At 43.8% G+C, this 22,098-nt stretch overlaps 1 protein-coding gene across 3 annotated transcripts in view; it reads right to left on the bottom strand.

The window, feature by feature from the left end:
* Positions 1-22,098, bottom strand: part of LOC135400782 (aryl hydrocarbon receptor-like) — a 291,269-nt gene that overhangs the window by 96,367 nt on the left and 172,804 nt on the right. Inside the window, exon 1 of one of the 3 annotated variants that reach the window (XM_064632696.1) lies at positions 17,970-18,503. The exons of the other annotated variants lie outside the window; for them this stretch is intronic. Coding sequence (XP_064488766.1) covers positions 17,970-18,025 — 56 coding nt within the window. The 5' untranslated portion in view covers positions 18,026-18,503. Of the gene's footprint in view, positions 1-17,969; positions 18,504-22,098 lie in introns of those variants that run through there. 3 annotated transcript variants of the gene reach the window in all.

The raw sequence follows: 22,098 nt of genomic DNA, 5'->3' as shown, positions 1-22,098 counted from the left end.
TGGTATCAATGGAATGACTTGTTAGAGAATGTCGGCATTAACAGCACAGGAAAAATATTTCTTGTATTTCAGGAGATATTTCTTGTGCCAAACCAAACCAAACCGAAAAGATGAGAGGGGGAAGGTGTGCCAAAATCGGTATAATAAACGGGGAGTAAACAATGGGAGTATATAATTGGAGTAAACTGGGAGTAGCAGCGTTAATTTGTGCGTGGACATGCTGCACGTACCGCACGGAATGACTGCGGATGATTTCGACCCTCTGGGGTTCTTTAAAACATATGACGCAAGGTGCTTGGAAGCTAAGGATCCCCAATGCCATCCACAATGATAATTTCCAACAAGACTCATGTGAAGATATACGAAACCCCTCTGAAAAAGAAGGCAGCAAAAATAAAGTAAACAGAGCAGCACACTTTGGTGTTATTGGATCACAAAATGAAAGCGTTTCTCCAATGCAGTCCTACCTTTCGCTTTTTTCCGTCATAGGACACAGAGGGATTGATTGGGGGGCGTTGGATATGCACGAAAAAATAACTTCGTATATGGCTGAGCCCCATACATACACGAGGAAAGAGCACGAAATATGCATATTTTCTTTAACATCGCAGGTTAAGACGAAAAACTTACACACACTGGCTTAACGCAACAATGAAACAAAATGTAATATGACGTTTCGATGCCTGTTCCGGCATCATCATCAGAATGAAACAAGAACTGTACGCCTAGAGTGACTCTATAGGTACGCCATCCGAGTTCTACTTATAGCTTAGTCATGACCTTGTAGCAATCAGGTAGTGGCCCTTTGTGACTGTTACATGCGTTATCATCACGATGAATGTTCAGAGATTCCAAAAATTTTCTTACCCCGAGACACCACCACGAGACCGCACACCAGACACGATATAAAAATATATTTATCATACAATAGTATGTACTGATGGGATAAGGGGTGTGCTTAAATTATAGCACACATAGCTGGAAAAGAAAAGGAATTATAGAATACAGCAGTAAATACATTAAAAAGTATTTATCATAGTACGGTACATACTTGAGTATTCGTCAGGAAAATGATTGCTGTTTTTTTTTCTTTCTTTTTATTTAAGCACGTATTGGCTCCTTGTAGGATATGTATTCCACTAGTGTTTCTCAGTCAACCTTCCTCTCTTTCTTCGAAAAATAACCTGTGGGTGGTCAATAAGTTGTTGCCCTTCTCCGCAATACATTGAGGAGACCCGGATTCGAATCCAGGAGCCAGCTGTGCTGTCGCGGTGTTTTCCCTGCGTTTACTGGGAACTACACAGGGAATTGTGGCCGACTACTCCCTGGGTCGACTACACAGGGAATTGCCGTCAGAGGAATAGCGAGGGAAAACACCCGGACAGCAGAGCCGGCGTCCGGATGTATACTGCTCGGATGTAGCATATGCTACCACCAGCTCCTCCAATGCATTGAAAAGAAAAGAACATTGGAAGAACGGGTACTTTGTTGTAAATCTCAACGTGGCATGAAAAGAATGAGACAAACGAAACGTAAGTAGAGTACTGAGTAGGAAAGAAACAGTATTTTAATACAGAGTACAATTACTTTTCGGCAAAACTACTGAGTAAGATACTAAAATACTACCAAAATATTTTATATACAGTATTTTGAAATGGTACCCAAGATAGGTACCCGTCTGATTATCTTTAGGTTTATAGATTGGTTTGGTTATGTTACATTACGTTATGTTATGCTAGGTTATGTTAGGTTGGGATAGGTTTAGGTTAGGATCAAACTATGCCTGTAATGCTTTCACCACTTCGATTGGCCACGTTTGCATGACTGTTTGACAAACTTCCCCCTATTGTGGAAGCTGGGACGCGCATATCTGGGAGTGTCTGACAGACCTATGTACAGTGGATACAGGGGGTTCTTGTACCCTCTTCCTAGCGCGCCGAACGCGTTCGTGTGTTTTCCATATGAGATCACGACACGAGCAGATGTTCCCGGCGGGTATCATCTCGATGGGGATGGACGGGGAGATTGATCCACCAGGTGGAACTCTCGCCAATATCCCCAATCATCTGCGCAGATGAGTTGCCATTATAGGCAGGGCGATGTAATCTCGCAATACGTGCACAGACGCGTAGACGAGGTCCCGGATTGCTGCATCTCTGACTAGTTACGTCATCGACATAGACACAGTGACCAATTTCGCAATTCCACGTTGAACATGTTAATACTGGAGGCATGGTCGACTGGATGCAAGCATCCGGTCGTTGGTGGGGGCTCCAAGGTCTTGCTGTTGACTGAGAGGGTGTGGGTTCGAATCCTACCACCGGCTGTGATATGTGAGGTTTTCCTTGGGTTTTCCAGCAGACTTTCCAGACGAATGCTGGCACAGTTCCACTGAAGTCGTCCCAGGACGCATACTAACCCCCTCCCCACCTGACTCCCACTCCTTCCTTCCTCTCTCCATCTGTCCACGTCTGCGCGCCGCTCAAAGCGACAGTTGCATCGCGGTGCAAACAGGGAATCGAAAAAGTGTGTATGTTGTCTTATTTCGTCGCTGTGTTATGACTAGTGCTTAGATTAGATTACAAAAAAAAAAAAAAAAAAAAAACGGTAGCTGTTCAAAGTCAACAGCAATGATACAGTTTTCCATATCAATGATGCCTCCTACATCACCGTCTGTACAGCGTGAAGGAGCTGCCTTTTTCTGTATTTCTCCATAATTTTCTGCGTCTCTGTTTCTTCTTCTTCCTTTTTGTTTGTTTATCTTTGCTTTTGGGAATAGCAAGCCCTCATCATGACTAAGCTTTCCTTTCCTGTTTTTATCAGCATTAAACATATCCCCCCGTTTTCCATTGCCCGTACACGCATAACAGTCCAAGTAGACAGACTTCATGTAACGCGGCGTTTCTTTTCCCCATTGTTTCTTTGTTTTTGTTGCTCCGCATCGCTGGTTGCTAATTATACTGTGCGCGGACTCACTATTCAGCAATCCACACGATATTAATTGTCGTAGAATTTCACGTCGCACTATGTGCTTTATCCCGCAAAAAGTGACACCGAAAAGTGCTAAAGCAAGTGCTGAAGAAAATCGCGACATGCTTTCCTCCTCTCAGCTTTCCTTTATCTCAACGGAAGAACAACAACAAATACCTGTAATGACGACGAGTGAGGAAATTTACCATACTTACTTTGTGGCTCAGTACTCCGGAGCACACTAGTAATTATGAGATGAAATGATAAGATGCGTGAATAACGATACTACACATCTAAGTCCTTGGCTTGACAGTAACTCCTCATGGCCAGAAAATGTAAACGGAAGAAACTCACAAAAGCACTACCGATTTATGAAGATGACAAACAAGGAACGATGCCACGTCGTAGAACTGTTGAAGCATAAATTACTATTCCATCGTTGAATTGCTCGAGATTTTTGTATTAAATATATGTCTGTGTCTTTATTGGTAACTTAGGCATCTGCAATAACGGCAAACAATACAGCGGAATGATTTCACGTCAGCCCGCAACATAGCATGTATTCCACGTTTCATTAATCTGGCGATAGCGTACAGCAAGAATAAAGAAGGTTTCAAAGTTTCTTCTTATCATCATTTATTACATAATTTGCACACACGTCTTCAACTGCTCTAGCACATTGAATGTTTGGCTGACTACAGGCGCAGCAGGCGGCAGGAGAGAATACAGTCGAGACCGTTTCTGCATGATGAAATGCGAGACACCGCTGCAATTCTCTTATGTATTCTTTCGCCCCATAGTACCTGAAGCATGTGCAGCAGCAGCAGTTAGTCCACGCATCCGTACGGAACCAGACATCAAGTCTTGGGTTTCGAAAACATATTTCCGCTCTCTCCTTTTGTCTACCATTTTCGCCGCAGGATTGATACGCAGTCCCATTTTGCCTTCCTCTGATTATGCTTGAAATACGTCAGCCGTGTTTGATACACATGCCGAACGGGCATTGTCCACGGTAAAATGCCCGTGCTCACGAATGGAGAGACGCACTCTATTGAAACATGTCAAGGTTCTTCATTTAAGGTGCACAAAGGCAGTCGCCGCAGCGATATGTTAATTCGGCTTTTATTCTTGCGCGTAGTAAATGAGGCCTAATACGAGGAAAGCCACTCCGCATTGGCTGCAGCATTCATTTTTGCTGCGTATGTGGTACTTGGAAAATAAATGTGGTGGTTGCATTCGAGCACAGAACGTAATGTGATGCCACCTCACGGGCTTTTGAAAATTCGGCGATAACTGTTCCTATACCACCAACAACATATATTCGATTGGGCCAACGTGACCGGAAATGACGTGTGTTGTGCACAGAGTTGTACACGTTAATTACTCGAAAAAAGTAATCGATTACAGTTACTGTTACTGCTGCACGAAAAGTAATTCTTTACCGTTACAAATTACTTCATCAAAAATGTAATACGTTACCGATTAAAAATGTAACGCGTTACTTTTCCCGTTACTTTTAAATTGTGGGCCATAGCAAAGCCAACGAGCCTGCAGTGAATGCAACCATGCAGCTCTTGTTGCAAATTCTAATATGAGACACCAACATATATGATAAGTGAAATTCACAAATACATTTGAAAGCAACATACAAAACACATACACGCGTTTATTACAGATTTATACATACATTCAAAACAACATCGAATCTTCGACTTCGTTTTGTTACTGTTGTTATGTTCAGCCCCCACAATTTATCAATACAGTCACCCATTTTACTGTTGCTCTAGTAGGTCGCGGTTGTAATATTATCATATCATCATATTATCGCGGTTGTATCATATTACTGTGGTAATAACGCGTGTGTATAACACGTGTGGACTAGAGACGGCCGTCACAGTGACCTCTGCGTCATTGCTTCAGTCGAACTGGTGGTGGAACAGAAGAACAGATTGGCTTGCTGAAAATTAAGGGTTGCCATTGTTGACAGAAGGTTAAAGAAGTAATCAATTACTCAGTAATTGGTTACCGTAATTGTAATCGGATTACTTGGAAAATTACTTGCTCACAAAATTAATTGATTACGTTAAAAATTACTGAAAAAGTAATTGATTACCAGTAACGCAATTACTAGTAACGCGTTACGTACAACTCTGGTTGTGCAGCACGAGACGGATGCCACGGTAGCTGTGCAATTCGTTTGCAAGGACAAAATAGACCAGTAATACAAAGTATGAATAGCAACTTCCAGTTACAACAAGTAACTTTGGAGTGCCACCCTTTCAGAGCATCTCCGGTGTTGGATAGTCACAATGCCTCTAAGGTGTTCTGACGTGATATGATCAGGGCCGGCGATAGAAGTTACGGGCCCCGCAAGGCCCTCCCCTCTGGACACCTCCTCACGCCTCGATAACATAGTCTAAGTATTTCCACTTTACAACGAAAATCCAAAGGGAAGCCAGGTACACAACACGAACACAGAAAATAAGGAGTCTTTTGTACCCAGTCCACTTGTTTTCTGTATTTCTACTTCATGTGATTACCACGGGTCTTAGACCCTGCGGAGCCCTGAAGAAGCCCGGGCCCGGGGGCGCCATCCCTGGCTGACCCCCCTGCCCTCTCGCAGGCCCTGGATATATGGTCACAGAGGGACCAAGAGTGTAGTGTTGGTTACCGGAGCTAATTTGAAATGAAGGGTCCTGTGACCTTGGTTTCCATAATTACTATGTTCCATAGCAGGCACCATGAGATTGTGAACAAAATTAGACACAACACGAACAGTATGGACATCGTGCCATTCATATGGCCATGGCCATCGGTTCACCCATAGCTCACCATATAGTTATAGTACATCGAAACCACCAGTTCGCCTGTTTCATATGATTTCTATATTTCTACTGCATTTTACTGGAACAGACGCCTCTAGAAGGACCCCTGTCGCTAGAGAAACTGGTGTTCAACGTTCAAATCCGCAGGAATCTTTCTTTCGCACTTTAGGTCATTATAGGGTGGCGTTCTGTTGCCATGCTATCTGAAGTTTAGTCTATAGTGCTGCTGACGCAGCCCGGAAGCTGTGGCCCGCTGAACTCAAGAGGACCGTATGAAAGATTAAGTGAATTTTTTTGTTGATATTTTTGTCCCGTTTCTCTCGGTCGTGCAGCGTAATAGTTAACCCAGATCCAGGTCAATATATAGGCGATACGACGACGACTTCCTCTAACATACATGAAGCATACAAAGCTGCCATTAAGCGTAATTTGAGTCCAGCGTCTTTCCCACACGACTGCGTGGCTCAATCCTGTGGTGATCACCGTAAAGAAATGCGTGCTTAATTCCATTGTCGTCGTCGTCAAACGCTTACTTTATTCGAGGAACAATTATCGTGACCCTCCGGACATTTAAATGCAAGACGACAGTGCGTTTTCTTTGTTTTTATGCGAGGAAGAAACCTCAATAGCTTGGACAGCGTTCGCGCGTAGAAGCACAACGTTACGGGCCTACTTTTTTTATTTATTGTTTTCGATCACATCTGCTGTTTGAATTGCAGAAGTGTACAGGCACAATTAGTGTGTTAATCGTTGCGCTGGTGCTGGTGGTTGAAGTCTACAGGGTGTCCCAGAAAACGTGTCATTGAATTAAAATTTAAAAAAACTGCGCCACCTAGAATCATGCGGTCAACGGCATTTGTTTTTATATGTTTTTTGCCACCTCCTGATGTGAATGTGATGTAACGTAAGTTTTATCATTTGAATTGTTGCGAACTGAAGTCGGGAATTTGCCAGATAAATATCACTTTTTTTATTCCAACAGTGTGAAGCGCGTAACCGAATTTACTCAGGTTCATGATAATCGACACGGATACTGTGTTTTTGCCACCTCCTGATGTGAATTTCACGTAACGTAAGTTTTATGTAAATTTTTGCGAACTGAACTCGGAAATTTGCCCTATAAGTAAAGGTCACTTTTTTACCCCACCAATGAGAACAGCGTGCCGAATTTACTCAAATTCATGATGCTTGACAGGGATATTGAGGAGCTATCCCATCGGAAAAATTAGCCGATCATCATGCTTTCGGAGCACCGAGAGCATAGCGCTCGTCGACTTTTGAGCGCAATCGTTGTCAGTCCGACGAAAGGAGGTTGCAACCCCAGCCCACAGAGGGATAGTAGAAAAAGTGACAGTTCTTGAAATTGTGAGAGGGGAGGCATGATCTCAGCGGAAGCCGGATGCGATAAGCCATGCCTGCGTTATCTTTTCCTACTATCCCTCTGTGGGGTGGGCTTGCAACCTCCTTTCGTCGGACTGGCAACGATTGCGCTCAAAAGTCGTCGATCGCTATGCTCTGGGTACTCCGGAAAGCATGATGTTCGGCTAATTTCTCCGATGGGATAGCTCCTCAATATCCCTGTCAAGTATCATGAATTTGAGTAAATTCGGCACGCTCTTCACATTGGTGGGGTGAACAAGTGACCTGTTATACTTGGCAAATTTCCGAGTTCAGTTCGCAAAAATTTACATAATAAAACTTACGCTACATGAAATTCAGATCAGGAGGTGGCAAAAACACAGTAAGAACAAACGCCGTTGACCGCATGATTCTAGGTGGCGTAGTTTTTTTTTATTATTATTATTATAATTCAATGACACGTTTTCTGGAACACCCTGTATACGCGCAATTCAATTTCATGTACAAGATGCATACCCAGTGCATATTGAACATATTCTAATCAAAATTTAAAATGTAATTTCAACGGACATGAGTTACCCTAGTTGTACCTAGCAACACTGTGATCCAGTTGCTTTCCGGGTTTGATCGTCATTTGCCTTCGGCTGTGTCCTCTAGCAGCAAAGAAAGACATGAAGTGATATATTGATTGATTTTGTGGTGCCGGTGGAATGGCTAGAAAGTACTTTCTCAAAGATGCGTTTCTGCATCAGAGTTGCGACATTTTTCAAGAAGACAAACACCAAACATGAAATTATACAATTCCAAGTATCAGATCCGTCCCAGTATTTCTGGAAAGCACGTAGACAGGTAAACCCCAGTGTAGCAATATTAGCAGGTGGTGCGCTTCACTCACTGTATTTCTATAGCAGTTGCAATAATACAAGACTCGGCGATACATGAAGCTGTGTACAAAGCATCCAATGAGAGTGCTTCGCCTCGCTTTACACACCTGACGCAGCCGTATATCACACCTGCCACTTTTCGTCGGACACAGAAGTGACACTTATCACTCGCGCATATTTACACCCGACAGCACAATTAGGCTGGTTGTTAGTGGGCTAATCGCAGTGTTCCGCCTGTTCCTGACACGAAGAAGTGCGAGATTAATTGTCTTTGTGTTCACGATGCCGGGTGCGGAAAACATGGAGCTATGCATTAATTGTAGTACATAGCGGCATTCGTCATGCAATAACTTCGTCTCAAATCTATCGTGCGGTTTTATTTATTATGATCTATTTGCATGTACTTTTTAGTATTTATTGACTATAATTTTCTTACTATTATTATTTATTACCGTTACGTTTTAAAATCAAAACACAAAAGTCATACCCAAAATTGGCTTTCTGTTCCGTCATTTACTGCTAGTAATCGGAGGGGTCTTTGCTGGGAAACCGGTGAATGAAAAAAAAAAAAAAAAAATCAGGTGTTCCAAACATATGAGTAACAGGTATGCAGAGTGACAGTGATGCCCAAGTGGACTTCCAACTGCGGTTGGGAAGACGATTCTGGTGGTGACAGACGATACTTTTAATTCTGCGCACTTCCAATGTGGTCAGCGTTTAGCCCTGGTCTTCTGTGTCTGTGTTCATATATATATATATATATACAGAGAGAGAGAGAAGTTACAGAGGTTGATATATCAGACGACTGCGAAGTTGAATAACAGTAAAATAATAAGACAAGGACAACAGATTACAGGGAAGTTAATAAAAACTAGTTTATTTAGTGGGTAAATTAACACAAACGTAATAATATACTGTGAGACGTTTAAAAGAACGGTCGATGTTTCGGCAGTGGCACAATATTATATAGGCAAATATATTTTATCTTCCATACGATCGCTGTAAGTTGGCCACCAGCTTCCCAGTCCTATAGGGTGTTTCAGTTAAATCCCCGGGCTAAATAATTCGCGAACGGGTGCACCAATCGAAGAACTTTCTTTTTTACAAGTATCTGTCTGATACCACCTAAAAGCTGCGCACCGTGTGAATGAGTGGGAGGCGCTCATTATTTAAATAAAAATTCAAATGACGTTCGTGAAAAAACGTAACTTCTAAAGCAGGGCGCTGTCGTTGTTAAAATGATTACTACCCCTTTTGGGACCTTCAGTGGACACCTTTTTGAGAAAAATCTGCCACCGAAGCTGGTCATTTGTTGCAGTAATTAATTTGTTAATTGGTCCAGTAATGTGCGCAGCTTGTAGCCGGTATCGGATAGATACTTGTAAAAAAGAAAATTCTTCGATTGGTCCACCCGTTCGCGAACTATTTAGCCCAGGGATTTAACTGAAACACCCGGTATACGTACCGCAGTGCCTCAAAAACCTGGATGTATGACCAAGAAGCATGACATAGTCACTACCCATTGGTACCATGCCTGTCACCAATCGCGAGCTCCTGGTGATGTCCGCCGAACAAAGTGTGACGTCCAACCGAACCGAACCGAACCGAACGTCTCTGCGAACCCCGAATGGGTGTATAAGCGGAAAAATCCTTCATTAACAAAGGCGCAGTGTTCTTCAGTCAGGTTGCCGAATAACAGTCCCATTGTATCTGAATTCTGACTCTCCTTTGCGGTGTTGTGTGCGTTGAAATCCCCATTATAAAATGCTGTGGGGTGTCGTGGAACATCTGTCATGCTGTACCGCTACTGATAACAATGTTTTGCCGGCGACGTAGACATTTCCGGCTGCGTGCGCGCAACGCTTTGGAACTTTATGCGGTACACGACATAATCGGTGTCTGAACTCCAAGAGGGACAGGGTGGAACATTCGGCAAGCTATCCTGGCCAGTATTCGGCTGAAATGCAGGAGTTTCGCAGGTCTACCATGTGTTAATATTAATTATAATGTTATTTTACTCCTAGTTTATTTAACTGTTAACTTATGCTTATGCGTGTTGCATGACACTCCAGCTTCATCACAGCAGCTACAGTGTCTCCTCCACGATAGCCTTCGGATGTTCCAGGGCGTGGAAGAATCTTTGGATTCTCCCCGCTTCAGTGGAAGCGCCAACACTGCAATCTGTGGTTAGTATATTTTGCACAACAAAACTCTGCCCGCCCATTTCCAATACCACGGTATCAGTTTTTCAACCCTTGGTAACAGCGGTGAATGGCACATTAGATCATCGCCCCGTGAACCTCGTGCTCACGAACGAATCGGGTGATATAGGGCATCCAAAATTCTCACCATAATGTGTGAACTATATGTGATGTCACCATTGTATTTGATATTGTTCGTCAAAGGAATGCAGAGTGCGTAGTGACTGCTTCATTCCGGCTTCCACACACTATGCCCTGTACACTCCTGGCATACGAAAGATTGACGGGCGTTAGATCTCAATGGAAATGAAACAACTCCTGCCTCGGCTAATTACCATCGTGTATACGTGTTAGATCACCGGCAGAGGCTTTAAATCTGACCCTCAGTGCTGGCTATAATGAAGGGTATCCCCTCGCCCTTTGAGTCGTACATGCATACGAAAGAACAGGTTACAAGAAGTTGCAAAAAACGCTGAAACTCGCCATTACATTTTCATCACATATTTGCGGTTGACAAGAATAAGGGTAAGACTGGTCATAGGCTTTACCGGGGAAGGTTCCCGGTGGACCTTATTGTTTGCCACCAGTATTGCTTTTTCTCGAGCTGAACCAAATCGAGGCAACAACGTCGCTAAATCTAAATACATTCGTAGTCGTGCAAAAATTATCGTCGCCTACCTATGACTGTGTTATCTACTGATCAATCTGATCAACGCCACAGGCGACGACGCATTCTGTCAAAGTCGTCTAAACGCAAGAGCTTTAGACGGCCACCACTGGCGATAAATGTTTGGTCACGTCGTCATTGTCATGTGGTACTCAAAAAAAGTACGGACGGAGGCCAACAGGGTGGTATAGCCGTATATAAACCTATCGCTTTAAAGATCCCCGAGTGTTCTTACGCGTGGGTCTTATTGGATTTCTTCTTTGGAGTGGTCGAAAGAAACACTGTCTTAATCTGTCTCTTCTTATTCTTTTTTCTTGTTTTCCTGTTCTTGTTTGAACGGGTACTCCGTTGCATCCCTTATATACCTCCCCCACGTATACATAGGTCCTTTCTGCGAACCTTGCAAGCCATAGACATCCAGCTCCCCAACCGTTCTTCCCAGAGCGTCGAAGCTAAATGTTTTTCGGTTTGTTTCGGGTTCGAGTTCGGCCATAAAGGTTCGGTTCCTGTTCGGTTCAGGAGTTCACATATATCGGTTCGATTTACCGGTTCAGAGGCCGTAAACCGCTTCGGAACCGGTTCGAGGTTCTGATATGCTACAAAATTATAGGTAGCCACTAAAAATGATACAAGATCTCTTAGTTACGTTTTTTATGCATTTATTTCTGGTTTTCTACCAACAGAACCCCCCTTTCATCCAGACTTGTACGTATTTGGAGTATTGTATTTAAAATACTGTATTTTAAATACAATTTGCGGTATTTTGGTACTCTACTCAATACTTTTTGTTTTGTGTATTTGTACTCTATTTAAAATACATTTTATGGTATTTTCTACTCCATACTCTAATTACATATTTTGGATCCCCCTCTCAGACTTTCTGTGTCTCGTCTTTCCATTATCTTGCTTGTTCAGTGGAAATTTCTTGAGTCCCTCGGACTTGACCCGGACATTGGCCCTTCTTGGAAGTCCCCATTTGGAGATCTTGCCCCGTGTGTACTAATCCTTGGCCAGTCAGGGCCCTGACATGGGGATGCCGAATTCTGAACTCGGCGAGCAGAGACATGCTAGAAGTTTGCTTTGTTCTGGGTCACATATAGTTAGTGGAGTTATGTGGTATCTCTTTGTCATCTTTTTGGGACTTGTGTTTAGATGACTTCTATCACATTGCGGCGGTTAGCGTAGTGCGCGGGGTTTAGGTGATTCATGTCACATGGCGGCGACTTGCCGCATTTGACATGGTGACCGGTGACTTTTTGCGATCAAGGATAAATAGTATCTTCATTGTATTCAAATACTTTTTGGAGTATTTGGTACTCTATCTTAATTACATTAATTTTCATGTATTTATACTTTATCTTAATTACATTCTAACGTCAGTATTTATTATCTTATCTTAAATACATTTTTGAGTATCTTGTACATGTCTGCATCCCTTCCCCCCGAGCAATGTGCCGCCAATCCCCACATCCCCCCCCCACGTCACCCCCACCACACACCAACCCGAACCGAACCGGTATCCCGACGAGTTTTTTATATCGGTTCGGTTCCGGTTCAGCTCCAAGATGGCGCTAGTAATTACGGTTCAGCTCACGTTCAGTTCCAGCTAGAAATTACGGTCAGTTCCGGTTTTCGGTTTCGGTTCCGGTTCGGTTCGACGCTCTGGTTCTTCCATATCAGTTCTTTGCGCGCCCTCGATTGCTTCGGAATTCCGCACTGTATACAAGACTTTCTCTTCATTTTTTTTTTACGTTTTTACAACGCCTACAGATGTTGAATTTAGCGCGCGACAAATTCTAAACAAAAAAAAAAAAAAAAGAAGCAGAGATCTAAGCCAAAATGAAAGGCATTTCAAAGACTTGAATAGGAGGTGTGGCTGCTTCTCTGCATAAGATGAGCCGCCTTTCAACTTCGAGCTCGAAATATCACCTTCCTCGGTGGGAGGATATTAACCCGTATCGTAAAATGATGTAGCCTCGCGGCGCTGTACGGCCTGAAAAGCAAATCGACGGTAACCACAAAATTGTTCTCTACTTTATATGCTCCGAAATTGATTAAATATGCATGGGGTGTTCGCCGAACTTTGTTTAAGGGGACACGGTATACCAGTAATGATCTACGCAGTACAAGGGGACCCTTCATATATGGGTGTGTACCTTGAAAGGCAGTTTTGAAAACATTTTATTCCTGTTACACGACGATGTAGGATTACTTTGCAGAACATACATTACGCTTCTGTCTCGAATTTGTTTTTTTTTAACTTAAAATACCGATGTTTTTAAGTAATTTACATGCATGGCGCATCACGCGCTGCATTCCGAAAGTTAGTCTCGATACTCATGGTTTTCAAGGGCAACGCCACCTAGATGCAGAAGGCCTGTTTATTGCCTCCTCTCCCTCCTTCGCTACGTGGACATTTAAAGACAGAATTCGTCTGCTACTGCGGATCGCCGTTCTGCGAATTCAAGAACTCGGAAATGATTGCAGCGAACTTGGAACCTGTAGACCTGAATCTGTAGACAAAATGTGCAACATGCTTTCCAGAAAACCAGTCTTGAGAAAGATATGGTACCGTTCTGCGCTTAATTTAGTTTAGTTTAGTTGTCCCATTTAGAACGCGGGGACGTTCAATCACTACTCGCAGACGACGGTGGTTCGTCTCCATGGCTACGACCGCTGAAAGCTCGTTCGCGATTGGCTACCGCCGCTGAAAACACGATCCTGATTGGCTGACTTTTAGTTGTTACGTCACGTCGACGAGTAAGCAGGCTTTCACTATGTAGGTGTTGTTGTCAAGGGTGCCGTATAGTGACGCTTCGCTGTCAGCTGGCTGTGTGTATCATTCGAGAATTCTCCGTTTGGAGTATAGCAAAGTCCTCGTGCTGCCAATAACGCAAGGCCAAGAGGAACAAAAAACGTTACGGTAGAAGAGCAGGATCCTGCCCACGGCGCTGCATCAATGAAACAGCGATGACGTGAAAGACGTGATAGAGAGTAGATGTTTACGTGGAGACGATAATAAGTCTTGTAGTCTTGTAGTGTTGTATACGTGTTCTTTGATGTAGTCTCGTACCGTGTATTCAAGCCCTGGTGAAATACTTCTTTTACCTGACACGATGAAGTCACACCGCTGGATCTTGTTACAGATCTTCTGTATATGGTATGGCGGTGCTACTTTCGTATTCATTTGGATCAAACGTAACTCCATTAATTGTGTCCCAATACCAGTTTGTTAAATGCCTCAGCGTTGAAACTAATTGAACAAGCGAGATGTCAACACTGACCGGCCCTGCTTCCTCAAAATAATTGGGCGGCTCTTCTTTTGGAAGGCCCCATTGGTGCACTACTTGGTGCCAGTAAATGCAACCAAAATAGTCTGTAGCGCCCCCTGACAGCCTCGGTGACGTCACCAATTACTTAAAAAAGGAGGAGATAAAGGAGTGAGTTGCTCCTTGTTTGCTTCTCTGGTACTTGTTCTCATTAAAAATAATTTCAAATCTACTTTTTTACCCATTTATTTTGGAACACCGAAGGCTCACCTGGAACCCATGTATTATAGTTTCTGCTGAGCCCGCATCGTGCAAGTCTAATGGGATATTAGAGTACAAGTGTATAGTGTTACCACACCGAATGGTAACTATGTCGACAAACTATGCAACTCAAGAGTATCAAAGAAATAACTCCCACTATTCGAAAGTAAATACATAAGTTTAGGAGTGAGCAGATGACTCAAATCCGAAAGTTCCAGCGAACTTATCTAACATAACAGAAACAGAAGATAAAGAACGGCTGTAATAATCGATCTGCTGTATGTGATCTAACTTTAAAGGAAAATAAAAAAATTCCGTTATCACCTGGAGTGGAATTGTCGGGACGAGCCCTTAAACTGCAGAGGGAGAAGGGAGGGAGAGAGTTAGAGAGGAAAAAAACAAATGAGACGTTGGCAGCTGAAGAAAAATCGCGGTTTGATGGATTACCATCCTACATCAGACATTTTCCTCCAGATAACCTCATGCAGGCGAAAAAGCGTCCTGTGAAGTCAAATCCGGCGATCTTGGAGGCCGCAAGTTTTCGGAAATGACTTGGTCATGTGAAGAAAACTCATGTGTATCCCACGTGGTGTGGAGACAAAAGGGAGTGTTCCCTATGTTCCCGACAATCAAGAAAAACTACTCCAACGTCCTAATATCTTTATCTTAGTACACACCGCGCATATACTTCTCTCTGACAGATGTCAGTTTGTGACATAGGGTCATAGAAAAACATCAGGACACGTCGAGGCAAAAGATTGACAAAAATTATGAATTTTTGGTGGCGAAAGTGCTACGTGGCCCATACCCTCTCTGCATGGGTTCAGACTCAATATGTTTGTGGATCAGGAAAGCATCCGGGCCCTAGTGGAAAGTTAATTGTGTGTGTTGTCAACAAGGAGGGCAATACATCTGTCTCACGCTGTGCCAACGCTCTGGACGAACGTGGCACAAAATTTGTGTGAACAGCGACAACAAATACATGCATGACGATGTATAGTGAGGTTAATGAGATGTGCTACGTCCATGTCCTTCATATGACACGAAGTCCTTATGACCAGAAAACTCTGTCGGTACACTGTAACTGAATAACTATAACTGCCTAACGATTATGTAGAGGAATGCCAGGATCCCGCGGTTTTCACGTCGAAAGGTGATCGCGACATAGATGTCGCTGTCTGCAAGTTCCGCAGTTTCAGCGTCTCATTCTTTTTGTGAATGTGTCGTTTCACAGATGTAGGATTTTCACCGAACTTCCGATATTAAGAGAGATATGATAAATAAAAAAACGAAAAACTCCGAATCCTCGGAACATATAATACACTCCGAATCCTCCGAATATGCCACACCGGTGGCTCAGTCGGTAGCGTGTTCGCCTTCTGATCCCGAGATCGCGGGTTCGAACCCGGCCGAGGACGTCAGCAACTTGGTGGCAGGGTACAAGTTGCTTAGACACGCCGTCTTCCGCGAGGGACGTTAAATACGGGGTGCCGTGTGATGAGCTTTCATCGCACGTTAAAGAACCCTCAGGTGGGCAAAAGCAATCCACAGACCGACCGCTGTGGCGTCGCTCATGATCTCAGTTGTCTCGCGACGTAAACACCCAATTATTATTATTATTGAATATGCCACAAAAAGAACTCCGAAAACCAGGAACCCTAAGTCTATGAGGCACAAATGTCACAACATCAGACCAAACTTGAGTGTAAAGGAGACTGCAGTATGTGAATGTGGGTATGCGGAGGATTGCATGGGGTTACCGCATCGCAGGTGTTATGTCCACACCGTTATCTGTGGTATCGTGCACGAAAGATACATCTTACCCAGCATCGACAGCGTATACTTTCCGACATAATACGTTGAAATACTGTGCCGGGATTTTTTTTGCACGAAACCTCCTGTGTCTGCTCTCTTTAAATTTCTAGCGTTTCGTCGCCACCCTATAGCACGTGAAATATTTTGGTCTGTGGGATAACTTACTCCAGCGAAAAACGAACTTCATGTGTCTTATCAAATTTTATTTTGCACTTATTTCGTTGCACAGTGACCAACTCGTCGAACATATCTTGAAGGACGAGATGCTTCGCTGTTTATCATATCGTATTTGCTGCTATCGTAGCTGCACTATAACCAACATCAACTGCAAATATACTATGTCGTAGACATATGTTATCACCATACACGCTTCGGGTAGTGCAATTGATATTGGCGTATTCAAAAGTTGTTGATGAAGGGGACGTTTGCACTTTGACAGCCCCGGAAGTTGCTTATACATAGGCGGTTTGCCAGATTAGTTCCTGCGCCTGCTGTGTGATTGACAAGACACCAGCACCGGGTAAGCTTTACCGGTCACCGTGCAATCTGAGTTGACGTGGTCTCAACGAAGACAATTCTGCTGCCACGCTTTATGTGCAACGTGTGGTGACGTGGCTATGTTGTGTAATGTGACGGTATAATGCAGTGTGTAATGTACGAAGAAACAGCTTCTCCATCGCATGAGAGCGTATACTGTAGTAGAATATTTATTACCGATTCATCGATGTATTGACTGACTGATTGCAAAAAGGAAAACATTGCGCGGAGTCGCGAGTCTCGACCAAGTCGGAACAGGTGATTGAACATGAGTGCACAGGTTAGCCCAATTACTGTATACTTTCCTGTACTGTACGCAGCACTGGCTGCGTCACTAATATTAACTTGTAGCAATCTAACCTCTCCTTAGCCAGAAGTTACTAAAGGAAGGATTAGAGGGGTGATATATATATATATATATATAGTCCCTCTAATTAGACATATAAAGCTTCTTCAAATTCGCTCTCACTATTCCTGTTGGTGTACACTCTATGACGAACAAGATTTCAGCAGTAGCGAAATGAATTTGATGCCGTCGCACACGAAGTGTTGCAAAAATCCCCGTCTAATTTCGTTGAAGAATAAAATAAAATAAAATAACAAATTCCCGTTATGATGCTAATGACGGACAGAATTTAAAAAATCGAAAATCCCGTCTTTACCGACAATTTCTCTGCGTCGTGCACAATGTCTCTTGGACCAAGTATAACGGAGTGGTTTATTTGTCATCGTTCAGTAACCGAACACCGTTATATCAATTGCGATTCGCCAAAGCCGCCCAGTAGACACGCGACGGGGTGGCCTTGCGTAGGGTTCCTGTATTCTCCTCTCCGCTGCCCTAGCCTTGCGTGCACACCAACGCCCAGCAGAAGCGTGCCGCAGATCACCCAGTGAGTCGTTTGAAACGCCAGCTAGCGTGCTCCCACATCGTATCAGAGACCGCCTTTAGCTGTTAAGCCATCATTCAACAAAATCGCGATGTTCACCTCCCACTGAAGCATTATTGTAACAGTTCTGACCTGCAGGTCACACGCTTCAAGAAAGACACCGTATACGGAGCCGCCGGCTGGAGCTGTAAATGTTTCCCCAGATTCGGAAGCAGACGACACCCGCTGATGTGCTAGGGTTTCTTCCTTTCTGTCGTCTGCTGGTTATTGTCACGGAAGCGATGGTTTTCTTACCTCTTTGAGTTCCGCCGACGGCGCTTGGTGGCGTACATCGCACTCATATGGCTCATGATGGCTGAACACTGAGCAGAACGGTCTGCACCCTCGCTAGTAACACACTAAAGGTTCTACACAGAAATCCACTGCACAAGTACAAGCGCGAGACGTAGTATCACAATCACATAGGCAGCGAGGCGTCCGTACGCGGCTCAGGTGGATCTTAGCGTCACACTTGTGAAGGAAGAAGACGTAAACATAGGCGGCGTCTGCGCCCTGCTGTTGGTCGCTAGCTGACCGACGACCTGTCGTCGTCAGGCAGGAAACATACGGCGGAACCCGGGCTTGTCATTGCGCCGCTTCTTTAGACCTTTTTTTCACGCAACACACGCAGACTGTAATTGATGGCAGTCTGTAATCGAGGGGGGCGCTCAGCATGCTCCGCCTGCCGCCCGGTCCAGGTGGGTGGAGCTCCGGGTGACCAATCGCTGGGAGAAGGAATATTTGCGAGTGTGGCGCCATCTCCCATAGGGGGTTTGTACTAAAAAGCGTGGGATCCAAGAACTAGCAGGATCCGTAGACACCGTAGGTGCTGGAAAGCAGACTGGGTGTGCTCTGTTGCTGACGGTCACAAATGTGCATGCTTGCATGCGTGGTGGCGGGACACTGGGGTGCACGTTCCTTTTAAAATTTGTGTACATTGTACGTTTTGTGAAATGATTTACGAAGTTAAATAACATCAAACAGTAACCGATGCTGCAGGAGCACGTGATATGAGTAAGATGCATGCATAGCGGGCGTGTTCGCAAGGCACTATAGGTCCATGTTCAATGGCCCTCAGCAGTTGCATATGTATCTGTAGAATCATGGCCTCTTTAGCACTGTACCGTAAAACCTGTAATCAAGTAATGTGGACCAACCATAATCATTTCACCACTCACCAATTCAATAGAGCAGAGGTGAGTCTTGATGTTGGACAACCGTCGAACATCATCATCATCTCTGCACACGCGCGGACGTTTGTATATTGTCCATCGTATATTTTCGAATTTTTATTTTGAAGTTGCCAGGCAACAGAAGAATTTTAACAGCTGCATTAATCGAACAACGCCCGACAGAAAGAAAGAGCAGTCGTCGAAAATAAAACCAGACAACCTGCAGGACTCGAACCCACTTCTCTATTGATGGCCAAGTGCACTACCCATTACGCAACACTGGCACGACATCCTGGCGTCTTGTCAAAGGACATATCTTTCGGACGTACAAGAGAAGCGCTTACCACTATACGATGGCAGCATAAAAAATGTGGGTATGACAGATTTTTGGAGTTTTTATGGCGCATGGGCAAAATGTCATAGTGCGGCAAAACAGTGGTGAAAATGTGACCAGTTAAAAGTAAACACGATGTCTAGTAAAAGAAAGGTGCGAACGTATAAAAACGTCACTCTATAAAGCTACAAAAGGCTGGCAATCCCGATGCCCCTCAAGAAATTAAGCGTCCTACAAAGGGGATGATAGCCTCATCACCAAGCATCTGGATGAAGAGGTAAAAAGTGTTTATAAAACTCTCTTAATTGTTGTCGACGGCAGGTTTCATGGTGCGGAAATGTGATGAGTTTGTGTACAACATAGAGAAGATGGCCTAAGGAGCCTGCCTATTGCTACTTCCCGTAAAGTAAAAACCCGTGTGGGTGAGGAATGTATGGCCCATCCGTATAACCTTGATCGTAAAGCGCCCTAACAGACGATTTTCTGTGTGGCTTCCATGATTCTATGACACATCAAATGGGTTTGTGGTGTATATCTGTGCGTCCTCTGCCGGTTTGTGTAAAGTGATTTCTTGAGTGGTGACCTGACGTCTTGCAGGGGCATTTCAAACGGAGTAATGTCATTTGGAATTGCAGCTGCAGCAGCCTGGTCCATCAATTCATTGCCCGTTATTCCTGTGTGGCTCGGTACCTATAGCACATAGTATTTTAATGAGTATCGCGCCTTTTCTGTACCGTTGTGGCTAGGTGTTGTGCCCGCTGCACAAAAAAAATATTTTGTGTATGCATGCTACAAATGCAGGCATTAATGAAGCTCAAAGAAACTGTGCATACAATTGATGACATCACGCAATTTTGAAGAATGTAGTTAAGTGCCAGGATAATGGCGTATAAACCTCTGCGGTAAAGATGCTGGAAGCTAAATTTGTTGTACAATGTGACCTTATGCAGGTGCCAGAAATCATGGAATTCACTCCAGCGCTAGACTTTGACCAATCTGTATAAATTTCAGTGTGTCCCAAAACTTTCTTTCAAGTGTTCAAATTCCTGTTGTAGTATTGGTGTATAGCAGTTTTCTGTTTGCTGTGAATTTCTCGATGTAGTGCGTCAGCCCTTGGAGGCAGTCCCCAAGATGGCACCCTCTTACATATACGCTGTACAACATAGGGAATTGTAAGAACAAAATTCGTGGAGCTCAATATCCCACGCAATTCGCACAGTATATAGTTCACCTCCTTTGGATATTTACATTGTATGAAAATGAAATGAACTGATCGAGAGGGTAGCAAAAGAACGAGGGCAGCTAGGACAACACTGAAGTCTATTACCGACACAGTCCTTCCAATTATAGGGGGATGGATGGTGCACTGGTTTAACTCCTGATAGCAAAATTATTTGGTTGTACATCACGTTGCTTCAAAGCGATTTGCCTAATGACTCGCGGTCGGGAGATGATTAATCCAGATGAGATTTAAAAAAAGAAAAAAAACATGAGAGAAAGAAAGAACGAAGAAAATACTATTTAATCGCATGATAGCTTAGCATTAGTGCTTCGTCGTAAATGACGAATTTAACAAGGGAGCGGCTGGGCACAGAAATAGTATAGAGTAAAAAATTCTAAATTCCCTCATGGCATAGTTCACTAATCACCCGTGACGTATGGGCAGGCTATAGAACTCCTTTGAAGTAGGCGGGGCCCTTCACAACTTTGAAGGACTTCTCTTTAAAAGCAGTGCCTAACTCAGCGCGTGTAAGGTTTATAATAACTAGCAGCACAAGTGTCGTGTGTATACGAATGCGGTGACCACTGATGACATTCGTGCGAGCATTTTGAATCAAAATATCGCCCGTATTACAGGCGTGATGAGGCACTAATAAGCTAGCGAAACTTTTAACGATTCATATTTTGTTTTAAATAACATCGCATTTAATACCCTGGCCCCACGGCAAACTTAATGCATTAAACGGAATGGCATTTACTTCACCTCCTAACCAATCATCACCTCGAATGACATCGTTCTCTCCCCTGATTAGTTGAAAACAGGTGGCGTACGTCTTTTCTGTTACAATTATGTTCTGCATAATTGTCACAAAAAAGTCGTACGCCTCTTGTTTTCAACAAATCAGGGGAGAGAACGATGTCATTCGAGGTAATGATTGGTTAGGAGGTGAAGTAAATGCCGTTCCGTTTAATGCATTAAGTTTGCCGTGTGGCTAAGGTATTAGTCTCGCATACTCGTGAGATGCGAATCATCGACTGGCCCCGCGTTCGAGGCTATATACTTCTTGCCAGTCGCAAAAGTCGTAACCGATCTCCTAGCTCTTCCGGCAAAACCCGGTATACCCAAACAGAAGATTCTCCGTTGTTGCGTGCCAGAGGGCACAAACGCCGTTCGGATACTTGTCTTTCTCTTGGAAGGACTCTATAGCTGTAGCTTTTTTCCCAGCCCTGTGAGCATATGTGATATTTGATGAACATGGGATAACTGAAATGAAATATAGGGCGCCTTCAATTGAATGATGGCAGTTGAAGAAAAGGCACTATAGCAGCGAGATTCGAACCCGCACCCTCTGTTTGCCGGTCAGAGATACCAGCCACCAATTACACCATGCTATATAGCTACCCTCTCCCATTAAAGGGGCACTAAGGTGCAAAAATTCCCCCTGACGGAATGAAAGATGGCGTGACCTTACGTTCTGGATAAGTATGACATGAAGTCTGATGAGTGTGAATGTACATTGCCTTTCCTCTTTGGCAAACAGAAGACGACCTATACTCTAAACATTACAGTGATGGTGATATGCTTAGTTATTGGCACTCAAGACATGTACCTATAGTCCAATCTCAAACATGACATTTCGCTGTCCTAAGGTGAACT

This window comes from Ornithodoros turicata, chromosome 7 (assembly GCF_037126465.1).
Source record: "Ornithodoros turicata isolate Travis chromosome 7, ASM3712646v1, whole genome shotgun sequence".
NCBI lineage: Eukaryota > Metazoa > Arthropoda > Arachnida > Ixodida > Argasidae > Ornithodoros > Ornithodoros turicata.
This window is presented reverse-complemented; position numbering and strand designations above follow the sequence as displayed.